At 38.5% G+C, this 25,879-nt stretch overlaps 1 protein-coding gene across 13 annotated transcripts in view; it reads left to right on the forward strand.

The window, feature by feature from the left end:
• The window catches only part of LOC104107909 (uncharacterized), an 87,053-nt gene extending 62,872 nt beyond the window's left edge, over nucleotides 1-24,181 (forward strand). For 12 of the 13 annotated variants that reach the window (XM_009616834.4, XM_018774728.3, XM_009616835.4 and 9 more), the window contains 20 exons: nucleotides 605-1,222; nucleotides 1,299-1,370; nucleotides 1,496-1,954; nucleotides 2,045-2,228; nucleotides 2,327-3,071; nucleotides 3,180-3,296; nucleotides 12,063-12,336; nucleotides 13,951-14,064; nucleotides 14,142-14,225; nucleotides 18,948-18,998; nucleotides 19,083-19,262; nucleotides 19,353-19,627; nucleotides 19,725-20,093; nucleotides 20,164-20,227; nucleotides 20,402-20,548; nucleotides 22,360-22,464; nucleotides 22,569-22,679; nucleotides 22,751-22,855; nucleotides 23,077-23,146; nucleotides 23,273-24,181. In XM_009616834.4, coding sequence (XP_009615129.1) covers nucleotides 605-1,222; nucleotides 1,299-1,370; nucleotides 1,496-1,954; nucleotides 2,045-2,228; nucleotides 2,327-3,071; nucleotides 3,180-3,296; nucleotides 12,063-12,336; nucleotides 13,951-14,064; nucleotides 14,142-14,225; nucleotides 18,948-18,998; nucleotides 19,083-19,262; nucleotides 19,353-19,627; nucleotides 19,725-20,093; nucleotides 20,164-20,227; nucleotides 20,402-20,548; nucleotides 22,360-22,464; nucleotides 22,569-22,679; nucleotides 22,751-22,855; nucleotides 23,077-23,146; nucleotides 23,273-23,979 — 4,851 coding nt within the window. In that variant the 3' untranslated portion in view covers nucleotides 23,980-24,181. The remainder of the gene's footprint in view (nucleotides 1-604; nucleotides 1,223-1,298; nucleotides 1,371-1,495; nucleotides 1,955-2,044; nucleotides 2,229-2,326; nucleotides 3,072-3,179; nucleotides 3,297-12,062; nucleotides 12,337-13,950; nucleotides 14,065-14,141; nucleotides 14,226-18,947; nucleotides 18,999-19,082; nucleotides 19,263-19,352; nucleotides 19,628-19,724; nucleotides 20,094-20,163; nucleotides 20,228-20,401; nucleotides 20,549-22,359; nucleotides 22,465-22,568; nucleotides 22,680-22,750; nucleotides 22,856-23,076; nucleotides 23,147-23,272) is intronic. The other variant, XR_011410858.1, reaches the window with a different exon arrangement.
• The last annotated feature ends 1,698 nt before the right edge of the window (nucleotides 24,182-25,879 follow it).

Genomic DNA, 25,879 nt, shown 5'->3' on the forward strand with positions numbered 1-25,879 from the left:
ATCCTTGAAAATGATAGACTAAGCATCATAGGTCATCCTTAGCAGATTTAGGTTATATGAATCATCTCTATCCATATTCAAAGGATTCTTTACTATGTTTATGCTGGTTGTTGTTAGATAGTTATTGAAATAACGTGAATTAGTCCTAGTCCCACATAGAATAGGAGTAGGATATGTATTGTATAAATAGGGCCCATTGTATTATAATTGAATAGAATATCAAAAAATAGATTTTTCTCCCGTGCATTCTCATGGTTGTTAACCTAAAGCTAACATTGATGGAGTTCCTTGGCCGAAATGAATATGCAGACTTTTTCTTTTTAAAAAAATTATCCCTGATTTAGGATTAAATATGAGTTCATTTGTTTTTTGTACACTACTCTTATCTAGTTTTTTGTTTAAAGAAGTTCTCATCCTTAGTTTCCTTTCATCTGATAGGCTTATAGGAATTCTTGCAGTATGCTTGCAGAATATTGACAGAAATATAACAAATTGCACAATGTAAAATTTTACTACAGAATTGCTTATTGGTCATCTCTTTTAAGTACAATTCAAACGAGATAGCTGATGTATGTCTCTTTCCTTTTGCTTTCCTTTGGTGAAGGTTGTTTCTAGGGCAATTGAGATGACTAAAAATGCATGGGATCTGGTACAGTTGACTGCTCATTCTGAAATCCCATCATTCTTAAATTCTCAGATAAGTGAAAATCTGGACACCCGGAGTTCTCCTCCTTATATACTGCAAAATCTGACTTCGCTGCCTTTAGAGTTTCATGTCTATCAACAGCAGCAGAGTGGTTATGGCTTAGAAGTACCCTCCGTGAAAGGTGGAAAGTATTTACAACCAGGATCTTCTATTCCAGTTTATGTTAGTGAAAGTCTTGAGGAACAAATTTTACGCTATAGGCCTGCACAATCCTGTGACCAACTTGGTGACAAAAAGTCGGTGGAGCCTTCACATCATTATATCATTGTTCAACTCGAGGGAACATCATTTCCTTCTGCTCCTATTTCAATGGATCTTGTTGGTATTAGATACTTTGAGGTCGATTTTTCCAAATCATCAAGGAAGTTTGATATTGATACAACTAAGAATGTTCCAAACAGTAGTATAAATGATGGAAGGAACGGTAGAATAGAAGAAAAAAGTGGCTTTATCGTTCCTGTAGTGATTGATGTGTCCATACAGAGTTACACGAAGATGGTGCGGTTGTACTCAACTGTAAGTGCCAATGCTGGTCATATTTTGTGCAGTGTTGATCATCTATACTGCTTTACATATTTCGGGTTGATTTCAGGTAGTAGTATCAAATGGGACTTCTGTGCCTCTTGAAGTACGGTTTGACATTCCATTTGGTGTTTCTCCAAAGGTATATAGGCGGACGTAATTCTATTGGTTCAGGAAAAAGAATACCAGTATCTGTTTAGTTTTGGCTGGATTTCTGTCCCTACACTTTTTCCTAACTTCTGTCATTTCCCTTCTTTGTCATGTCAGATTCTGGACCCCATATATCCTGGTCAACAGTTTCCTCTTCCATTACATTTGGCTGAAGCAGGACGAATGAGATGGCGTCCTCTTGGTAATTCTTACTTGTGGAGTGAAGCCCACAGTATTCCAAATATTCTTTCAAATGAAAATAGAATCAGCCTTTTGCGCTCTTTTGTCTGCTATCCATCTCATCCAAGCAGTGACCCTTTCCGCTGCTGCATATCTGTGCATGATTGGTGCTTAGCGTCAGCTGTGTCACCAGAAAAAGGGTTTTCTTTGTCCAACAATATTCTAACACAACCCCTTAAAGCTCATAACAATGTAACTTACATGCTCAAGTCCGAGAAGAGGAATGTACATCAGTTGACTTTAAGCAGTCCATTGGTGTTAAAGAACTATCTTCCGGAGATGGTGTCTGTGACAATAGAAAATGCTGGTGTTTGTCGTTCTGCAGATGTGTCAGAGGTTTGCACTATGTTATAGTTACTAATATTTCATGAATAAATTTGTTTTAATTTGTGTTTCTTCACCAGCATAATTTTCCATTTCTTCCAGGTTGAAACTTCTTTCTTCCATGTTGATTCTTCACATGACCTCACAATAACTTTCGACATGCCTGGATATAAACCTTCAGCTGTGAAATTTCCACGTGCTGAAACATTTAGTGAAATAGCAAAGTTCAGCGGAACAAGGTTCTCTTTGTCGGAGACTATTACTTTTGACCCTCAGTCATCAGATGGTACCTATTGAATTTTGCATGCCTGTTCTTTGTCATCATACCAGCATTATTAGTTCTGTCTCTTATTATTTTTTATTCTATAATCTCCACTCTATTAGGTCCTCTGTGTGTTGCAATTGAGAAGGTGATGGATGCATTCTGTGGAGCTCGTGAAATATGCATTTCGGTTCCATTTTTGCTATACAATTGCACTGGTTTCCCCCTTGTTGTGTCTGAATCTGTCAACTGGACTAAAGGCCATTTTAGTGTTATTACTTCTTGCTATGATGTGGACGAGCAGGACCTAATTCTCCGCAAGAAAGATGGTCTTGGCATTTTTACTTCTAATCAAGATATGGATACAGCTGCGAATAGCAACATTCTGCCTGTAGCTCCCTTGAGCAATTACCTCGTCACAAAGTCACATGACCGTAAATTCTCTGAGACACAATCGATCGAGTTTGATAATTCAACAGTTCTTCACCGGGGTTCACAGAAGCATGATATATATGCTTCAAAAGCATCGCTTCACTGGAGTAGGTCTTATACAAGCAGTCAGTCCAGCTTAAAATCTTGTAGCTTAACAGAAGGTGATGCTTGGAAGGTTAATTGCCGGATGTATTCACCTAACCCAAGTTTGTCTTCAAGTGAAATTATGGTCCGACTGTGTAGATATCTACCTAATTCTCTGATGGATGACATTCCTAATGATTCTTGGTCTATCGCTTTTTCTCTTGTGCCGCCTACTGGTTCGACCAGTGTAACGGTCCCACAACCATCCAGGAAATCTGGTTATGTAACTTCTGTTAGTGCTGTTGCAGCACCATTTTTGGGTAGGACAAGAATTATTACCTTTCAGCCAAGGTAATCTACAATATCATAATTATGTCATTCTACTACCATATTCAAAGTGTTTATTTAACATCTTCCTGCCAGGAATGTATCTATAATTAAGCACTCATAATTCTACAGATACGTAATCAGTAATGCATGCAACAAGGATTTGTGTTACAAGCAGAAAGGAACAGATGATGTTTTCACATTGGAATCTGGAAGGCATTCTCATATTCAGTGGACGAATACAATGAGGTATATTGTGACAGTGGTTGGCATTATCATTGCTCATTGATATCTCAAGTTACTTCTAAGTTTGCACATATTACGAATTCCCCTCATAAATGTTAAATACTTCTAAACTAAGTGCACGTGCATTTGCACATATAGAACTCCAGCACCTAGTTATTGTGATTTAGTTTGGTGAAGCCTAGAAGCATGGGAGGAGTATGATACCCCAATGCATGCAAAGCCCCTTGTCTGAAATTTCCATTAGGGACATTTCAAACTAATCCTCTGTTAGATAGTTATGTAAATAACCCAAGTCCCACATGGAATATGAGTAGAATATGTATTGTGTATAGTTATAAATAGGGCTATTATAAAACACTTAATAGAAGATCAATAATAGATTTTTCTCCCGTGCATTCTCACATGGTATCAGAGCATTAGTGTGAAAGGATCGTTGTGCGTCATTCCAGCGTAACCGGGAAGAAAGAACTTCGTCATGGTGTAATTTTTCCTGTGACCTAAGGGCTGTCTATGTGAAAGTCACTTTCCGTCGGTGTTGTGCAAAAAACCAACACCACCACGAGGTAGATCACCGTCCGGCGACCAACCCCAGAAAATTTCTCCGGCACAAAAGCTGCCAGGCACCTACACGTGCCGGTAATAGAAAATTTTATGGCGAGGGTTCCGACTCACGCGCCAGCGCGTGGGCCACTTTCCGGCCATATTTTCGCAAAGTTTCTTCAAGACAACTTTTTCGCGAGGCTTTTCAGAGCCTACCCATCCAAGTTTCACCAAAATCTGATGACCTTTTTGTTTTCCGGCGAGTGAACAATGTTTTCCAAAAAAGAAAAAGTGTTCTAATTTGGGGTTCCAAGGTTAACCATACAACTTTAGTCAAGAATTTGAGAAATTGATTTTAGCAAAATGGGATCCAATACTATGAACAATTGGATAGTTTCTCTATCGGATTATATTGAGTCCCTTCAGTACAAAGCGTGTAAACAAACATCTTCAGGGATAGCTTCCGTTGTTCAAACAGATAGTGACATGACTTGTGACTCCCAATCTTCAACCTCCGAGTCTTGGGTCATTGATTCAGGTGCATCTGATCATATTTCTGGTAACAAATCTCTATTCACTACTATTTCATGTTTTCAATCTCTCCCAACAGTCACAATGGCCAACGGGTCTCAAACCATGGCAATTGGAATAGGTCAAGCAAGTCCGCATCCTTCCTTACCTTTAGATTCAGTTCTTTATGTTCCCGGTAGTCCTTTTAATCTCATAGCCGTTAGTCTCTTAGGCAAATCACTTAAATGCTCTGTTTTATTTCTTGATAACCTTGTTTTTATACAAAAATGCAGTACGGGGCGGATCATTCACCATTATTACCTTATCCTTGCAAAATCGCATGGACTCACATCTTCCTTAAACAACTTGTCCTGTTACTGATTCCAGATTTATTACATAAATGGTTGGGACATTCCAGTTTGTCAAAACTTCAGAAAATGGTACCTGGTTTATCTCACTTGTCCACTCTAGAGTGTGAGTCATGTCAGCTCGGTAAGCATACTCGCTCCAATTTCCCTCGGCATCTTAATAATCGAGCAGAGTCACCTTTCGCTTTAGTCTATTCAGACGTTTAGGGTTCTAGTCGGGCCAGTTCTACCTTGGGATTTCGCTTTTTTGTCAGTTTCATTGATGGTTATTCCAGGTGCACTTGGATAATTTTGATGAAAACTTGATCCGAGTTATTTTCTATTTTCCAGACCTTCCACGCTGAAATTCAAAATCAATTTTGCGTTTCTATCCGCATATTTCGTAGTGATAATGCCCTAGAGTGTTTGTTTTCCCCATTTCAGCAGTTTATGAACTCTCATGGGATTATTCATCAAACATCTTGTCTGTACACATCTCAACAAAATAAGGTAGCTGAAAGGAAAAATAGACATCTTATTGAAACTGCTCGTGCCCTACTCATACAATCTCATGTTCCGTTGCGTTTTAGGGGGTTGCACTTCTTACATCTTGTTATCTTATTAATCGTATGCCATCCTCAGCTATACAGAATCAAGTTCCATTCTCTGTTTTGTTTCCCCACTCACATTTATTCTCTCTTCCACCCCGTGTCTTTGGGATCACATGTTTTGTTCATAACCTTACTCTAGGAAAAGATAAGTTAGCTCCTCCTGCTTTTATGTGCGTATTTTTGGGTTAGTCGAGAACGTAGAAGGGATATCGATGCTATTCACATGACCTCCAGCGGTACCTTATGTCTACTGATGTTACCTTCTTTGAAAGCCAATCATACTTCACAGGTCCAGGTAATCACTTAGATAATTCTTGAGGTGCTACCAGTTCCATCTTTTGGAGATTCAGTCACTATCTCCCATTCATCTTCCTTTACAACTCCAGCTCCACCACCTACAACTCCAGTTCTAGCTCCACCACCTATAGCTCTAGTTACATCACCTAGTCCAGTTCAACCTTCTACAGCTCCACCACTCCTGACTTATCATCGTCGTCCGCGCCTAGCATCAGGCCCAGCTATTTACGTCCTGTACCTGACCCTGCTCTTTGCGGACTTGTCTCCTTCTAGTCAACCGATTGCACTTCGGAAAAGTATACGGTCCACACTTAATCCTAATCCCCATTATGTTGGTTTAAGTTACCATCGTCTGTCATCACCCCATTATGCGTTGCATCATCTTTGTCCTCTGTTTTCAACCCTAAGTCTACAGGTGAAGCACTATCTTATCCAGGATGGTGACAAGCTATGATTGACGAGATGCTTGCTTTACATACGGGTGGTACTTGGGAGCTTGTTCCTCTTCCTTCGGGTAAATCTCCTGTTGGTTGTCGTTGGGTGTATACAGTCAAAGTTGGTCGAGATGGCCAGGTTGATCGATTTAAGGCTCGTGTTGTTGCCAAAGGCTATACTCAGGTATTTGGGCTCGATTACAGTGAAACTTTCTCTCCCGTGGCTAAAATAACATCAGTTTGCCTTTTTCTATCCATGGCTGCTGTTCGCCATTGGCCTCTCTATGAGTTGGACATTAAGAATGCTTTTCTTCGCGGTGACCGTAAGGATGAGGTTTATATGGAGCAACCACCTGGTTTTGTTGCTCAGGGGGAGTCTTGTGGCCTTATATGTCGGTTGCGTCGGCCCCTCTATGGTCTAAAGCAGTGTACTCGAGCCTGGTTTGGTAAGTTCAGCACAGTTATTCAGAAGTTTGGCATGACTCGTAGTGAAATTGATCACTCTGTGTTTTATCGGCATTCTGCTTCAAATCTCTGTATTTATCTGTTGGTTTATGTTGATGATATTTTTATAACCGGCAGTGATCAGGATGGTATTACTATGTTGAGGCAACAACTCTTTCAACATTTTCAGACTAAGGATCTGGGCAGATTATAGTATTTTTTGGGTATTGAGGTCGCTCAGTCTAGCTCATGTATTGTGATCTCACAATGGAAGTATGCCTTAGACATTCTTGAGGAGACAGGAATGACGGGCTGTACACCTGTTGACACTCCTATGGATCCGAATTCTAAACTTTTGCTAGGACAAGGGAAGCCGCTTAGCGATCTGCAAGATATAGGCGGTTGGTTGGTAAATTAAATTACCTCACTGTGATAAGACCTGACATTTCCTTTCCTGTGAGTGCGGTGAGTTAGTTTATGGATTCTCCCGGTGATAGTTATTGGGATACAGTTGTCCGCATTCTTCAATATATAAAATCAGCCCCATGCAAAGGATTATTGTTCGAAGATCAAGGCCATGAACAAATTATTGGATACTGTAGATTTGAGAAGAAAAAGAGGCTTCTTGTATTTCTCTGTTTACATCCCATGAGCAAGGGAATTTATACAAAGCTCCTAATGCTAATTAAGAAAATAAAATAAATCTATACAATCAATCCAACTATCAAATCAAATCATAATAAAATTAGATCTCCTAAATATAATCAAATCTCCTGAAATCATGCTAATCAACACTCGTAAATCAAGTCTCCTTGAATCATGCTAATCAACACTCCCTCTCAAGTTGGTGCAAAGATGTCGCACATGCCTAACTTGCAACTCAAAATATGGAAAGTTCGCTTGTTGAGACCTTTGGTAAACACATCAGCTAGGTGTTTTTCCGATGGCACATGAAACAAACTCAAGACACCGGTTATAACTTTTTCTTTGATGAATTGTCGATCAATTTCCACATGCTTTGTTCGGTCATGCTGGACTGGATTATGAGCTATACTGATGGCAGCCTTATTGTCACAGTACAAGGAAAGTTTTCCTTTTTCAAACAGTCTCATTCCTGTAGTAGCTTTTGTAGCCAAAGCAGTTCGCAAATACCTTGGGCCATGGCTCTATATTCTACCTCCGTACTTGATCTAGCAACTACACTTTGCTTCTTGCTTCTCCAAGTAACCAAGTTTCCTCCTACGAGCGTACAGTAACCGGATGTAGAACTTCTATCATCCAAAAATCTAGCCCAATCCGCGTCGGTAAAGGCTTCTATTTGGAGGTGATCATGTTTGGAGAAAAGTACTTTTTCCTGGAGCAGACTTCAGATACCGCAAGATGTGAAAGACAACTTGCATATGAGGATCTCGAGTATCATGCATGAACTGACTCACCAGGCTAACTGAATAGGCTATATCTGGTCTAGTGTGGGAGAGATAAATGAGTCTTCCAACCAGCCTCTGATATCTCTCTTTATCAACTGATTCTCCAACTCCGCTTTGTAACTTGTGATTGTTTTCAATGGGCGATTCTGCGGGTCTGCAACCTGTCATACCGGTTTCTTTCAAGAGATCCAGAATATACTTTGAGAAATAAAGATTCCTCTTTTGGATCTAACAACCTCAATTCCCAAGAAGTACTGCAATTTTCCTAGATCCTTGATCTCAAATTCATATGGTACAAACTTCTTCAATCGGGACATCTTTTTTTTGTCTATCTCCTGTCATTACTATGTCATCAACATAAACTATGAGAATAGTGAGTTTACCCGTTTGATGTCTTATGAAGAGGGTGTGATCAACATTGCTTTGTTGGTAACCGAAAAAAATTATTGCTTTGTTGAACATGTAAAGCCAAGCTCTGGGGGGATTGCTTCAGTCCGTATAAGGCTTTCTTCAATCTGCATACCTTTCCTTGACTCTATGCAATATCAAATCCAGGAGGAATCTCCATACACCTCTTCTTCTAAGTATCCATGAAGAAATGCGTTCTTCACATCAAACTGTTGCAAGTCCCAATCAAGATTAGCTGCACAAGATAAAAGAATTCTAATAGTGTTCATCTTAGCAACATGGGCAAATGTCTCTTGATAATCCACTCCATAAGTCCGAGTGAATCCCTTAGCCACCAATCTTGCTTTGAATCTTTCAATCGAGCCATCAGCTTTGTGCTTCACAGTGAAGACCCATTTGCAGCCAACTAGCTTCTTGTCTGGTGGTGAAGTGACAAGTTCTCAAGTCTCATTTTTTGACAAGGCCTTCATTTCTTCAATCATAGGTTGTTTCCATTTAGGATCTGCAAAAGCTTCCCTTCAATTCTGGGGAATAAACACAGAAGAAATAGACAAGGCAAAGGCTCTATAGGAGGGAGACAAAGAATTATAGGAGACAAAGTTAGATAAAGGGTGTTTGGTGGTGCAAGATCTGACCCCTTTTCTGTGAGCAATAGGCACATCTAACTCATTAGGAAATGTAGATAACTCACCAGTAGAAGAAGGTTCAGCTTCGGTAGATTGTATGATGGCTTCTTCTGCTCTATTGTTCCTTGAGTAAGTTTTCAAATCAGTTCTATCCAAACGCCCAATAGTTTTCCCCTGATTTCTTTCTCCAATTTCACTTTCCCCTGTGACAGTGTCATCAGGAGGTCCAGTAATGGAACTAGGTAGAATCACCTCTTTCTCCTTACTACTCTCCCCCTGAAGAGGTGATGAGGTAATATTGGATTAGGGTCAGATTCTCGAAAGGTTTAATCCATGCTAACAAAAGATCTCCTAGAGAGAGGATGATAACATTTGTAACCTTTATATGTCGGAGAATACCCAATGAAAACACACTTTATAGCTTTAGGATCAAGTTTCTCAGAGTTTCTAGTGTGGACAAAGCAAACACACCCAAACACCTTTGGAGGAACAATATATTCATTTTTACCCTTTAAAGTTTCTAGAGGACTTTGAAAATTGAGGGGTTTAAGTGGCAATCTATTGATAAGAAAGGCATCCGCTAGAATAGCATCCCCAGTAAGGTTTTGGTAGATGCATGGTGAACATAAGAGATCTTGCTATTTCTAACAGATGCCTAATTTTTAATTCAGCGACCCCAGTTTGTGCACTTGTGTAAGGACAACTTGTTTGATTGACTATCCCATTGGACTCCAAATATGCATCAAATCTTTTATCCATGTATTTGTTGCCATTGTCAGTTCTCAAGATTTTTATTTTGGCATCAAAGTGAGTACACAAATCATCTTATGAAATAACTTAAAACAAGAGAAAACTTCACTTTTGGCTTTTAACAAATATACCCAAGTCATCCTAGTGCAACAATCAATAAAAGTAACAAACCATCGACTACCAAACAAAGAAACAATTTGGGTAGGATCCCATACGTCAGAATGAATAGTCATAAACGGAGTTGTGCTTCTATTATCACTCACAAGATCATAGTTTCTAGTATGCTTGGCATATTCACACGCATCATAGAACAAAGATTCAAATCGAATCCTTGAAAATAAATCGGGATATAACTTCTTCAAAACTTAGAATGATGGGTGTCCTAACCGTTTATGCCGCTGTATTATTTCTTGGTTGACATCTTTTCCTTAAAAAAGGCTTGACCAGAGTTTTGAATTCCATCTAACATATACAAGTCTGCCAATCCTTTTCCCTGTTTGAATATCCCGAAAAATACAATGATCGGGAAAGAACTCGATTTTACAGTTTAGAGCTTTAGTGATGGCACTAACAGATAAAAGATTGACAGGGAACTCAGGAACATGGAGCATGGATGATAGTTTAATATTAGGAGTACAAATGACAGAACCTGTTCCTGAGATAGGTGTTAAAGAACCATTGGCTATTTTAACATTATCTTCTTTTGGACACGGATAATAGTTTCGAATGCCTTTAGAAGAGTCTGTCATGTGTCTATTTGAACCAGAATCGACAATTCAAGAATTAATGTGAGCAGCAAAGGCAGTACCTGATTGCACATGATTGGATGTGGCAACATTAGGGGAGTCAAGTTTGGCTAGGAGGCGACGGAGAAGCTGAATTTCATCAAAAGGTAAGATTTTTCCAGAAACCGTTTCCTTGAATGTCTCCATATTTTCTGCCCAATCAGAAGGAAATCTGAAAAAAATTGCTCAAAAGTAATCTACCTCGCCGGAAACCAAATCTGTCTCGATGGAACCAAAAGGGGTTTGTGTTGCGGACAGCCACCAAGAGAGAGAAAACTCGATCTCTTTGATAAAAACGGAACCCTAGTGCTGTGAGGGAGATAACTCACCTCAAAAAGGCAGCAAGGGCTTTGATACCATGTAGATTTTGAGAACAAGAAAAGGCTTCTTGTATTTCTGTGTTTACATCCCATGAACAAGAGAATTTATATAAAGCTCCTAATACTAATTAAAGAAATAAAATAAATCTATACAATCAATCCAGCTATCAAATAAAATCAGATCTCCTAAATATAATCAAATCTTTTGAAATCATGCTAATCAACACTTTTAAATCAAGTCTCCTTGAATCATGCTAATCAACAGATACTCAGATGCTGACCGGGCAGGATCATCTTCTGATAGACGTTCTACGTCTGGATATTGTGATCTAGTGGGAGGAAATTTGGTGTATTGGAAGAGCAAGAAACAGAATGTGGTTGCTCGGTCTAGTGCCGAAGCAGAATATCGAACAATGGCCGTGGCAACATGTGAGCTAGTTTGGATCAAACATTTGCTCAAGGAGTTGAAACTTGGTGAGATCTGTAAGATGGAACTTGTGTGAGATAATCAAGATGCCCTTCATATTGCATCAAATCCGGTGTTCCATGAGAGAACTAAACACATTGAGATTGACTGTCACTTCGTCAGAGAAAAGATACTCTCAGTATCTACAAAGTTTGTGAAGTCGAATGATCAGCTTGCCGATATTTTCACTAAGTCCCTCACTGGTCCTCGTATTAGTTACATATGTAACAAGTTCGATACATATGATTTGTATGCACCAGCTTGAGGAGTACTGTTAGATAGTTATGTAAATAACCCTAGTCCCACATGGAATAGGAATAGAATATGTATGGTGTATAGTTATAAATAGGGCTATTGTAAAACACTTAATAAAAGATCAATAATAGATTTTTCTCCCGTGCATTTTTACATCCTCTATGTTCTCCTTGCATGACACGGTAACAAAATATCTTGTAGTCACCCCGTCCATGCCATCAACTTTTTAATTGCCGTCATCACTTACAAGGTGTTAGTTGAAACACTTGAATCTCTTTATGAATCTTCTCGAATCTATAAAGGGTAGATGACGAGAGAGCACCTTTTCGTGGGAGTAGTTATTGTTAAGATCTTAGGGAGGAAATGTTGTAGGAATAGTCATTGGTAAGCTGTCTTTTCTGATCAACAATTCTGATGATGCAAGTGTTTAGATAAGTCTGGGAGGCAATACGTGTTGGACGAATGAGAAGCAGAGCTGTGATTTTCTGCCGATTTTTCCTTGCTTCTGCTCCTTATTCTTGTTATTTATTATGTGTCAATATATTTCAGGGAGTTGCTAGTCTCTATTAAATTTGCTGAACCTGGATGGCAATGGTCCGGTTGCTTCTTGCCAGAACATCTAGGTGATATTCAGGTGAAAATGCGAAATTTTCTCTCTGGTGCCGTGAACATGATACGTGTGGAAGTTCAGACTGCTGATGTCTCAATTAAAGATGATAAAATTATTGGGAGCCCTCACGGTCAATCGGGGACAAACTTGATTCTTGTGTCAGAAGATGATACTGGCTTTATGCCATACCGTATTGACAATTTCTCCCAGGAGGTATATTCCTTCTGTGCAACACAGTAGTTTTTGACCTTGTATTAGCCACAGCTAGATGGGTAAAATATTCTCTAGGATTTTGGTTACCGCAAAAGTCTTGCTTTAAAGTCATCTCCAATTTTTTCACCGCTGCCACCCTATTTATGTGACATAAATTGATTGGGATGCAGATATAGACTTCATTTCTGAGTGACATAGGATACTAGTAGCATATGTGAACAAATACAAGGTTGGATGAGGACACGAATACCACAAGACAATAATAAGTGTCTAAAACTAGGGGACTATTCTAGTATATTTTGAGTTTTGACAAATTTTTGTAGCAAATTCTTACAAAGATGTAAGCTACCAAAAAGGAAAACATTTAACACAGATCTGGTTTGAGAACAATGGACTAAGTTATTTAAGTAAAAAGAGAATAAAATATCTAAACGTCTAGTGAATGCCACTGAGTATGTTCGTTCTATAAGGGTGAACTGGCGATTTTCATCTCTAATTTGCAACCCACATTACTGTCCATGTTTTCCTTAATTAGCAAATTTTAACATATATATTCACATTAAGTTAGTAAAAATGTGATTCCAATTATGTAATGATTGCTATGCCATCTCGTCTAAAAATTCAAGTTGTTGAGGAGACAAGTGAATACACTATTTATTTAATTGGGTTTTCAACATGGTTTCCCACATCTGGAAAATTCACTTTATGTGTGTACCTGACCTCGTCTAAAACTTCAGCTTTCTAGAGGATCTCTATATATTTATCCAAAATCACTGTGTTAAAGACCTTTTTAAATTCTCTATAGCTTAAGAATATTTAAGATTTAGCAAAGTAAATTGATATTTCTTAAAGTAGTTTGTCCATAACAAAGTTTGTTTTAGGTTAAGTATTAGGTTACAAAGTCGTTCCCCATCCATAGGTTGACATATCTACTAAATTAGGTAACATTGGTCTAAATTTTAGCAAACTCATCAAATTATGGAATTGGTTAGTGAATTGTTTAATTGTGTAATCACCTCTTCTTAAAGTTTGTGTTGTTAGTTTGGTCTGTTGTCTGTCTATCTTATCTTCTTCAACTCCCTTATTTAAGGTGTCAAAAGTATTGGGCCTTCCAAGAGCAGTAAAGATTTACCATCTTTAGAAAGTAAATTTTAACTCAACTAAGAAGAGTGCTAAACATAAATTGTCCTTAAATTCCACCAATTATTTAAACATCTTGTACTCCAATAATTTCTTTCCTTTCCATTTTGGTCATGTCTACTCAGAAAAATTGGAATATGGAGTGCTAATGTCCTTTAAAATAGTTTCATCAAGGTAAAAAGCTTGATATTTGGTCCTATAATTGTAGATTTTGAGAAGAAGAAAAGGCTTCTTGTATTTCTGTGTGTGTTTACATCCACAAATCTCCTAATGCTAATTAAAGAAATAAAATAAATCTATACATTCAGTCGAACTATCAAATCAAATCAATTAAAAATCAAATTTCCTAAATTTAACTAAATCAGTTACGAGCCTTGCTCATTCCACAGAATTTCGACTAGCAAAACAAATGTCTGATTTTTAACTTAGTTGTTGATCTTTGGCTAATTCACCCTTTCCCTTTGTCTATTCAAGAGGCTACGTGTTTACCAACAAAGGTGCGAAACTTTTGAAACCATGGTCCATTCCTACACTTCTTGTCCTTATGCATGGGATGAACCCTGCTATCCACATCGTCTCACTATTGAGGTATGTTTTGCTATATTTAAAGCCGAATGATTATTTCGCGTTTTTCTGGTAGTAAGGTTTCTCTCTGGATTTTGCAGGTTACGGGTGAACGTGCTATAGGATCATATGCTCTAGATGACGTGAAAGACTATGCACCAGTATACCTATCCGCGACTCCCGAGGTACTTCGCTTTCTCTAATTCCGTTTGTAATGTTTAAGTAGAGCTTGTATTCACTATAGTTCTTTTCGTACTTGACCAGAATCATGTTCTTGTTATTGGTATAGCTTGGTATTAGCTGTTGATATTTTTGATTTGTAATGAAAAATAGAAAATATCTAAAGCCCGTACTGGAGTTAATAATTCTAAAATAATGTTTCCTTAAATTTCACTTCCTACTCTCAGAACTAGTTAGACGAATATACACCAATAACCTAATTCGGTCAGAAATATTTGCTCGTCACAAAAGGCCATCAAATGGAGGTGCCATGATGTATGTTATTTGCAGATGAAATTGTACTGATTGACGAGACAAGAGGTGGTGTTAACGAGAAGTTGGAGGTTTGGTTACACACCCTAGAGTCTAAAGGTTTCGATTTGAGTAAGAGTAAGACAAAATACTTGGAGTGCAGGTTCAGTGACTTGATGGACGAAGCGGACATCGACGTGAGGCTTGATTCACAAGTCATCCCAAGTGAGGAAGTTTCAAGTATCTTGGGTCTGTAATCCAAGGGAATGGGGAGGTTGGCGAGGATGTCACACATCGCATTGGAGCAGGGTGGATGAAATGGAGGCTCCGGTATCTTGTGTGATAAAAGTGTGCCACCGAAACTCAAAGGTACGCAGTGGTGGTTAGACTGACTATGTTGTATGGGGCAGAGTGTTGGCCAGTCAAGAATTCTCGTATCTAGAAGATGAAAGTAGCAGAAAGGAGGATGTTGAGATGAATGTGTGGGCATACCAGGTTGGATAAGATTAGGAATGAAAATATGTAGAGGTGGGAGTGGCCCTCGTGGAGGACAAGATGCGGAAAGCGAGACTGAGATGGTTCGGGCATGTGAAGAGGAGAAGCCCAGATGCTTCAGGTGCGAGTGATTGGCTTTGATGGGTAGGGGTAGAGGTAGAGGGAGACCTAAGAAGTATTGGGGGGAAGTGATCAACAAGGACATGGCGCGACTTCAGCTTACCGAATACATGGCCCTTGATAGGAGGGTGTGGAGGTCGAGAATTAGGGTAGAAAGTTAGTAGCTAGTCGAGTGTATTTCTGTTCCGAACCGATAGTTTTAGGATTAGTCTGGTAGTTTCTGTCCTAGATTGCTAGTAGTTCCTGCTGTTTTTCTATATTCTTTCGCCTCAGCTTCTTGGTATTCTGTTGTTGTTACGGCTTGTTGATGTTGTTGCCTTTTGTTGTTATTATCTTTCTGGCCATTTTTGTTGATATTGCTTGTTTTTACTGTTTCTTTTTATCTTTCTTGATCCGAGGGTCTATCGAAAACAACCTTTCTACCTTCCCAGGGTAGGGGTAAGATCCGCGTTCACACTACCCTACTCATACCCCACTTGTGGGATTTCACTTGGTTGTTGTTGTACAAAAGGCCATCAAATTTTTGCTACGTATATTATTATGGATGCCTTAAAGGCATTGACATAGAGCTACAACCAGTTTACCTTTATTCAATGATTTATAACCATACAAAATATATGTGCCTTATTTTACGCCACAAGTTCAAAAGTCCTCTTTTTTTTAAATTTCCGTGCCCAGTCAAATGAGTTCACATAAATTGAAACGGAGGGAGTATATTCTACTCTCTTTGAAAGTGTAAAAGAATAATTTAGGGGGCATTCTTTTTCTTTGGCTATGGATGTGAAATCCTCTTTTAATAATTGACGGCACTTGAACCCTGGACATCTGCCTGCTCTGATACTATGCTAAATTGAGTATACACGCTTCATCTGTTTTAAAAAGTTAGAGAATGAATTCTTGACCTTAAAAATGATGTATGATTTAAGATTGTTGGAAATCCTCTGAAAGCTTAATGCTCTATACTTAATTATAATTTTTTTGCATCATCTTGGTATCGATTGATGAATTCATTTTTTGACTTATCCCGAGAAAATCAAATAGTTTGTGATCTATAACTAGAATATACAAAGAAAATTCCTAATTCATTTTGCTAGAGCTACCCAATTTTAAGTAAGAGACAATGAGATGAGTAAAAATTGTCCAATACACATTTTATACGCATATAACAAAATAATAAAAATCAATTTTGGATAATCTGTTTATATAAAGGTATAAACCCTCAGGGGTTGGCCTGGTGGCAATTGATTTGAGCCTTGGGGTTTGCTCCCTTTCAAGGTCTCAAGTTCGAAACCCACTGGGTGCAAACAATTTCTGAGGGCCATCGGACTGGGTAAAACCTGAATTAACCGTGGTGCACTTGCGGGAAACTCCTTGCCGAGGGCCTGTACACCCCCGGGATTAGTCGGGGCTCAAAGAGACTCGGACACCCGGTGCAAATCAAAAAAAATAAAATAAAGGTATAAATATGTGTTTTTAAGTCAATTTGTACTTGACAAAACCTAGCTTTTTGTGCAAATTACTAAGCTGATGTTCTTTTTCAATTTTGAAGCTTTGCTTTGAAATATTGATCAGTACGCGGAAGTGGTTGATTACTGATACCTACTTTTCATAATTCAAGCTGTTTATAGCCATTGAACTGCATTTTCCAGGTTGTTTTAAAACCCTAACACTGAACTGCAAAGGAACTAGAGTGCAATTCGTGTTGCCTATTAAACAGATCTCTTCCTCATTTCTAACCTCTTTGTTGTCTTTTAGTAAACTATTTCTTCTACTAAAAGAATGTCCAAACCATTCAATTCTGGAAAATAAATTAGGATATTACATTCTTTAAAACAAAAAATGATGGGTGTCACAACCGTCTATGTCATTGTACTATTTTCGATTGACATCCTTATTTCCTCCAAAAAAAAAAACTTGACCAAAGTCTCAAGTTTCATCAATCATATATAAGTCATCATGCAATCTTTCACTGCCAACCCTCTTCTTTATTTGAAAATGCTGAAAAACATAATGACCAGGGAAGAATTCGACACTACCATTTAGTGCTTTGGTGATAGAGCTAACAGATAATAGGTTAACAGGAAACTCAGGTACATGGAGAATGGATAATAATGTAATATCAGGTATACATTTGGAACTCTTTGGAACTTAGAGTAATTTTGAAAGCTTTTAGAGGAGTCTGTCATGTGTTTATTTGGCACCAGAGTCAATAATCGAAGAATTAAGGTGAGCATTAAAGGCAATACCTGGCTGGACATAATTGGAAGTGGCAACATTAGAAAAATCAAGTTTGTTTAGGAGATGGCGAAGATGTTGAACTTTATCCGAAGACAAAATTTCTCAAGAAGCAATTTCCCTGGAAGTCTCCACATTTTCTTCAATATTAGCCTGACACCTAGATAGACCTGTATGTTTTCCCCCACGACCTCTAGTTGGTCTACCATGTAGTTTCTAGCATGTCTTCTTTGTACTTCTTGGCTTTTCACAATATTCATTGTGCATGTGATCTTTCTCAGAGTTGATTGTCCTTAGTTGCTCATGAGATACAGCCAACCCAAACTTCTCAGTTGATGATGAATAAAACATGGGTCCTTGTCGACTCTCTTCCTGTTGAACGTAAGAACATGCATCCTCAAGAGAAACTTGTATCCTGATATGATCCTAAACCCTAAATCGGCCAGAAAATATAGACTTTTCCTTTTCAACCAATTGTTGAAAGGGAACTGCATCATCAATACACTTCGCTTGGAGATCCGGATAGTAGGCTATCTCTTGCCATAACCCACTTAACTCGGATGATAATCAATAATATTCAACTTGCTCAGTAGCATGAATTTTATTTCGAATTCCAAAAATCTAGGCATCATTTCCCCATCCCAATGGATGAGATTGTCACACACTTCAACATATACTATTCACCAACAATATTGTGCTAATTGACAACAATAACAAAAGTGTCAACCGAGAGCTTGAATTGTGGAGAAGCACTCTAGAGAGCGAGTTCTAGGATAAGTGAAAGTAAGGTTTAATATGTACCCTACAAGTTTAACAGCATAAGAAGAGTGAAATCGAGGTGAGATTAGATGGGAAACAATTCAAATACATAGGCTCGATGTCATAGAACAATTGTATGATAGATGTAGATATCACATAAAATCAAAATAGGATTGTTAAAATAGAGAAGTGTATACTGGAGTGTTATATGATAGAAGGATGCCTGTCAAAGTGAAAGGCAAGTTCTATAGAACAGTTGTAAGATCAACAATATTATATGAGAGTGAATATTGGGCTTCCAAAGTCCACCATATCCACAATATGAGTGTCAACTAGAGATACAGATGCTAAGATTGATGATTGATCTTAGAAAATTAGAAAAGATTAAAATGACCACGTTCAGCAAAAGGTGCAAATATCACTAGTTAAAGATAAAATAAGGGAAGGTCGTTTGAAATGGGCGTAGACCTCCAGATGCACAGTTCATAGGTTTGGAACCATAGTAAGTGAAGGTGTTACAAGGGGACGATGTAGACCTAAAATTACATGAAAGGAAGTTGTCTTGAAAGACCTACAATCTTGTACTGATCTAGAACAGATACTGCTTTGTGGGTTTTTATGTTGCTTTCATCTAGTAGTGCTTTCCTTAAGTTTAATCCTAACCATTCCTTTTTTCAAAAAGTAAGTTCCCTGTCATTCTCTTTATTTTAAACACAATTTGCTCTTTATTATATTGTATATAAGACCGTAAGTAACATTTCTCCAATCATTTATATGATAATCTTGTTACCTTGCTTACACATATGACTTCTGCTTACCCTTTTCAGAAACTTCAAAGAACTCTTATTGTTTCTGTCCATTCTGAAGGAGCAGTCAAGGTGCATTGATGATGCTTCAAAAGTCACATACCATCTTTGTTTTGCTTTCTCTTTTGTAGTGACAGTTTATATTTCCAAATACAGATTCTGAGCATCATTGATTCAAATTACCATGTATTGAGTGGTATGAAGAGTCCACACATATCTCAGTCCAAGGATAGAAATAGACATGTATTGAAGCATGAAAATTCTTCTGACTGCAAAGAGAGAATATTGGTGGACATTCCCTATGTTGGCATCTCTCTAATAAGCTCTATGCCAGAGGTACCTTCAATTGTTGTAATCGAAGATTATTAAATTGCAAGCTTCAATGCAAAATTCTTGAGTTGTCATACTACTACATTTCTTTTGCAGGAACTGATTTTCACTTGTGCAAGAGACATTACAGTTGATTTCACGCAGGGTGTAGATCAACAGAGATTCTCTTTTCAAATCACCTCTTTGCAAATTGATAACCAGTTAACATGTACACCTTACCCTGTTATCTTATCATTTGATGTTAGTAAGACAATTACTAGTGGAGTAAGGACAGATCTGGAGAGCTCACGGGAACCGGTACTTTCATTGGTGGTGACGAAGTGGAATAATAGATATCTGTCACTAGTCTCCTTCGAGTACATAAGTCTAAGGTCTGTAACTTCTTCCTTACAAATGTAATGCTAAAATCCAAACTCTATCGACATTTATTCTGTTGTATCACTGCCTAACAAGTCTATTTTCTTGCAGAGTAGCAGATTTTCATCTTGAACTTGATCAGTATGTGATCTTGAGTTTGTTTGATTTCATTAAAACTTTATCGTCAAGGTTGCAGAGCAGAGCGTTACAGCACTCTAATTCAACAGACCATCCTCTTTTTGATGGTGTTTTTACTATGAACATCTCTACCTCCATAGATCAGGCACCCAAGAAATCAGATGTAAATGAATGCTACTCAGTTAAGATTCCTGTGTTTCATGGAAGCAGTGATAGGACCTCTCTGCTACCTATAATAGTTCCAATTGGAGCCCCATGGCAACAGATTCACCTTCTCGCCAAAAGGCAGAAGAAGATTTATGTTGAGTTGTTTGATGTGGCTCCGCTGAAGTTGACTTTAAGGTAATTGAAATTCATATTGTGTTTTCATGTGACTTTACTGTATGTTTATAACATTGAACTTCTTCTATAGTTTCTCCAGCAGTCCCTGGTTGCTTCGAAATGGAGTGCTTACATCTGGAGAATCTCTTATACATGTAAGGCTATATGATGGATGCTGGAACATATGATGATTTCATAAATGTTTAACTTATTTTTAATTCTAACAGTCAGCTTGAGAAACCATCATAGAACAATACTGTTTTATAATTTCGCTCAGCAACTTCATTTATATGTGTGCTTCTCAAGTCATATGACACTGACTTTTGCAGAGGGGTCTTATGGCACTTGCTGATATCGAGGGAGCACAAATTCACCTTAAACAAGTAATCCTTTCACATCAGCTTGCTAGCTGGGAATCTGTTCAAGAGATACTCATCGAGCATTACACACAACAATTTCTTCATGAGATGTACAAGGTAAATGTCTACACACCTTGACTATCTTCCCGTAGTTAACCACTAAAAAACTCTGGTACTCCTTCAGTAGATGGGGAGATGGAGAATGAATTTATCTCCAAATAATCAGAGGCTAGAACATCCCAGTTCTGACTTCTGTATCAAAATCTACCAGAACTTCAGATCCCGGTACAATGTTGAGGAGCTGAATGTAGGCTTTGCTTGCACTATAAATCTGATCATGCATCAATGTGAGCTTCAAATTACTACAAGCTTCAAGAACTCTCATTATATTCAGTTTGTAGTTTAATGTGAAGGGGAGTGTAAAGAGAGGTAATTCCAATATTAATCGAAGTTTCTCAGTAGAGATTCTAAATATTGCCACCCATTTTCAACTGGTTTTCTGGTTTGAGGTGGAAAAGTTGCTGATGCTCTGTCTGTCTTTGCTGTCAGAGATTTTTCGGTCTGCTTTAGGATTCCGTTAGCTGTGTGGAATGGAGGGAAAAGAGAAAGGGCAAAGGGCTTATCTTATGTATCAAACTTAAAACATTTTGAATTGGGTAGACCAAAAGAAACTCGGAATGTTGTGGATAGACTGATCGATTAGCGATCAACTTTAAAATACCTGATGTCAAGGTACCACCTAGATTGCATACTGTGTGCTGATTATCTTTTTGCACAGTTGTGTACAGGTAGTTCTATGAAGTTTTAGTCAAGAAAATTGTACCAGTACCTCATTGTTGGTCCCCATTTTTTCATCTTCATCGCTGTAACACCCAATGATGGCGTCTGGCTTTTAGCAAATTTCTCACTTTATTTCGGCATTCCAGACCCTCACATCATAGTAATTTTATTACAATCAACTATCCAAAAAGCATTTGGCTATAGCTCTAAAAAGCTCAACCGTAATAAGTCTTTGTGAAAATGCTTCTGAGCTTCAATCCATTTCTCTGCTTAATATAGTATTCGCTTTGTCCCATTTTATGTGGCACACTTTCCTTTTAAGTCTTTCCCAAACATAATGACATTTCTTTATTTGGAGGCAATTTAACTTTAAACTTTCAGTTTTACCCTTACTGAGATGATATATACCTCACGAATGTCTATGGTTTGTTATAGACCATAAATTCAAAAATCCTACTTTCTTTCTTAAACTCCGTGCCCAATCAAACACCATCGCCTAAAATGGGACAGAGGGAGGATGAAATTGTACTTGCTCTTAGACCAGGGAACAACCCGATGCTGCTTTTTTAAAGAACAAGTGTTGTAGTAATGTCATACTTTTTGTTATGGTTCATGAAATAACCTTCCCTGTTATGTGTTTCTTGGTGTTGATCTCATGGAAGTGTCCATTTGCTTATATTGGTAAATGATTTGAAGAGCCAAACAATGAATTATTAGCCAATCTGATAGTTATTCATTTGTAAACTGAATTGCAATAGTCTTTGAGTTATCCCACATCGGTTGTGGGATGTGGACTTGGTATCCTTATATCGTCCTGGGAAATCTTGGGAAATCTCAGCCTGATGATCTAGTTTTTGGGGTTGAGTTAGGTCCAAGATCCATTTCTTCTCATGGCATTAGAGTCAGACCCATGCCAATTCTTGGTTTACCCGATGGTGGGGCCCCATATTATGTTGTCCACGCTCGGGCTTGTGAGGGAGTGTTAATTTGTCCCACATCGGTTGTGGGAGGTGGACTTGGTCTTCTTATATGGTCCCGGCAATTCTCACCCTTATTAGCAAGTTTTTGGGGTTGAATTAGGTCCAAAGTACATTTCTTCAGAGTCTTCTTAGTGGTCATGGGCATTGAAATAGCGTTGTTCGCTGCAGGTATTTGGTTCAGCAGGAGTTATTGGCAATCCTATGGGGTTTGCGAGGAGCATGGGTCTTGGCCTTAAAGATTTCTTGTCTGCTCCTGTTCAAAGTGTTTTCCAGGTACTTTCTGCATTACCTGATCTTTTATCCTTCCCACTAGATATAAAGCTTAGTTCTTTCTGCAGAGCCTTCCCACTAGATATAAAGCCCAGTTCTTTCTGCAGACTCGTGCAGGATTTATTAAAGGCATGGCAGAAGGGACCTCTAGTCTTTTGAGTAACACCGTGTATGCCTTAAGTGATGCTGCCACCCAATTCAGCAAAGCTGCACACAAGGTACTTTTGTATCAAACATCATTTCATACTCTATATTATCTGACCACGTGTTCATTCATTTGATCTTGTAGGGTATTGTGGCATTTACTTTTGATGATCAGGCTGTCAGAAGTATGGAAAGGCAGCAAAAGGGAATATCCTCCCATAGCAAAGGGGTGATAAATGAATTTTTAGAGGTATGTTATTTTCAATTCTTAGCTCCCATGGGCATAGCAGCCTGTTTCACTTCCTCTTTTAGCTCCCTTTGACTCTGCATGGCTTTAGAATAGCTTCTTCGAGTCTCGTTATTTCTCATGTGACAAGATGTCACCGATGAAGAAGGATGTATTAGGAGTTAAATGTCCTGCAATTTTGATTCATCCCTTTTTCACAGTTGGTACCTATTCTTGATTTGCAGGGTCTAACAGGTCTATTACAATCACCTATTAAAGGGGCAGAGAGACATGGCCTTCCAGGAGTCCTCTCAGGTATCAAGTTTATCCATGCTATTTTTCTGGTCAGTATTGCAGCGAAGTTGAACCTCCAGGGAAGTGAATTCTGTACTAATTTAGACTATCGCAGCTTCAAGCCTCAAAACATATTTCTTCTTGCAGGCATAGCTCTTGGAGTGACAGGACTTGTGGCAAGACCAGCAGCCAGTATCCTTGATATCACCGGCAAAACTGCACAAAGCATCAGAAATCGGAGCAAACTCCATAATCGGGGATCTCATCGCTTTAGGGTCCGATTGCCAAGGCATTTAACTAGAGAACTTCCTTTGCGGCCTTACTCTTGGGAAGAAGCAATTGGAGTATCTATTCTTAGAGAGGCTGACGACCATATTATGCTCAAAGACGAAATGTTGGTAATGTGTAAAGCTCTTAGGCATGATGGGAAGTTTGTTGTCCTCACTGAGAGGCTTATATTAATTGTCTCCTGCTCCAGTATAGTAAAATATGGGAAGCCCGAGTGTCAAGGAGTGCCTGCTAACCCAGAGTGGTTGGTAGAAACTGAAATCGGGATAGATAGTGTAATCCATGCTGATAACGACGATGATGAAGTACATATTGTGGGAAGTAGCTCAGATACATTGCTAAGGCAGAATCACATTTCGCACAAAAGAAGCTGGGCAACTAGGGGAAAGAGATGGAACAACAATCCTCGAACTTCTCTTCCGCTTTTCCAGGCCAATTTGGTTTTCGCATCAAATGACCAAGCAGAAGACTTTTTGGCGGTACTTCTATCTACGATTGACAAGGCTAAAGAGCGAGGTCGGAGCTCTGTTCATCTGCTTCATCAAAATAATATCAGGAAAATATAGAACGATGTAAAGGATCCAAGTATTTTGCTATATGTACATAATCTGCTTTGTCCATTTTCTGTATATTTTTTGTTCGTGACTGTTCAATTAGTCTAAGAATTCCATTCCTTAAAGGCACACCCCGTTAACAAAATTCTTCTAACTCTATTGTCTTTTTGATACAGAATTCTTTCATTTCTATATTTTGAGATTTCAAACCCAACACCCGCAAGTAACAACACAACCACGATAATTCAATTTATTGGATATTTGTTCAAATCTGTTATTCGTCGTTAGTTTAATAATATATCATGATAGCATGAAGCAAAATTAAATGAAAATTGTGTAGCTTTTGGCTGTTGATATGCAGAAAATGATAGTCACAATGAAATTTCTTGCTAGTTCAATGTAGTTTATCGGCTGAGCACCGTCCACATTAGTTGAGCTGCGATTGAAGTGATGATTGTGTAAATGCGGAGCAGTCTATCTGGCCAACGGTTGGCAAACCATGGCCAATTTCAATGGGGTTGGGAAAGTGAGGGCTGGAGGCACCATTGGCAGGCCATGTCACATTATTGGCAAACCCAGTCCCCTCCACGGTGGCTCTGGCAAATCCAGTCCCCTCCACCATTGAAGTTTGGGGTTGAGTTCTAGAGAGAGAAGGGCTTTCCATCATTAATACACCCCAAAGTAAGCATTTAAGTTACAATTATGGATACCTAACACCATTTAATGTTAGTTCTGATATCATCCATGGATCAAATCCTTATGATTTCATCCAAATCTTCACGATCACTACAAAGTCAAAATCTAGTGTTCTTGACCCAAATAGATAATATTTCAACCCCTCATTCAAATACTAGTATAAGGTTGATATTTGGGGGCTATATCGAGTTGATAAACATTATTTGAATGGGAAAAATCACTAGTTCATGAATGATTCTCAAGAACTAGGGTTTCTATGAACAGTAAATGGGTAGAAACGAAGATGAGATTTCGGTGATTAATTTCTACTATCTAATTTATTGTTTTGATTAGATCTTGCGAGATTGGTTTCGAAAAGAGAAACTAAGCTGCTTTGGGGAACTCAAAGCATTAGGATCTTCTTTGGGTATAGCATGTAATGACCAAACCAGTCATTTTGAGTTCTAGCATCTCGTTTTGTATTTTGAGACTTTGGACAAGTTCATATAGAGTATACAAACTAGTTAGGATGATTGGACGGGGTCCCAAAAACTTCGAGTGAGTTCCAGAATATTTTTAGCCACTTAACAACTGCAAATTTTTATAATAGATGTGCAAATCGCGATCGCAATGGTTAGGGTCACGATTGCAAAGAGTAAAGTGGAATTCGAGGAATTGTGAATCGCGGTCGTGGAAGACGCATTGTGATCGCAAAGAAGAGCTGGAGGTTACGCATCACAATCGCGTGTGGTGCCACGCGATCGCAAAGAAGGATTGGAGCTGTGCATTTTGTGAGTTACAATTGCAAAGGTGATGGTTTCCACCGCGAAGGAAAAACTGGTCCAGGGGTATAAATCGTCCAATTTTGAGATTTTGAGCTCATTTTTACCATTTTATGAGTTTTGGAGAGTGGATCAAGGCGATTTTGGAGAGGGATTTCAGTCAAACCTTGAGGGCAAGTGTTTCTTATTTGGTTTTGATTATATATCATGATTGTTCATTGATTATTACATTTAAATCAAGGATTTAAAGAGTAGAAAATGAGTTTTTGACGTGAAACATAAGAGAGTGTATTTTGAGGTATTGAACATCGATTTGGACTCGGATTTATAAACTAATCACATATTTGGACTCATGGGATTATGGGTCAATGGGATCTGACCTTGGATCGGGTTTTGACCATGTGAGGCCGAGTTGACCTTTTGGGACTTCTTCAAAGATCGAAGCTTTATTAATT

The sequence above is a fragment of the Nicotiana tomentosiformis genome, chromosome 9 (genome assembly GCF_000390325.3).
Source record: "Nicotiana tomentosiformis chromosome 9, ASM39032v3, whole genome shotgun sequence".
Classification (NCBI taxonomy): domain Eukaryota; kingdom Viridiplantae; phylum Streptophyta; class Magnoliopsida; order Solanales; family Solanaceae; genus Nicotiana; species Nicotiana tomentosiformis.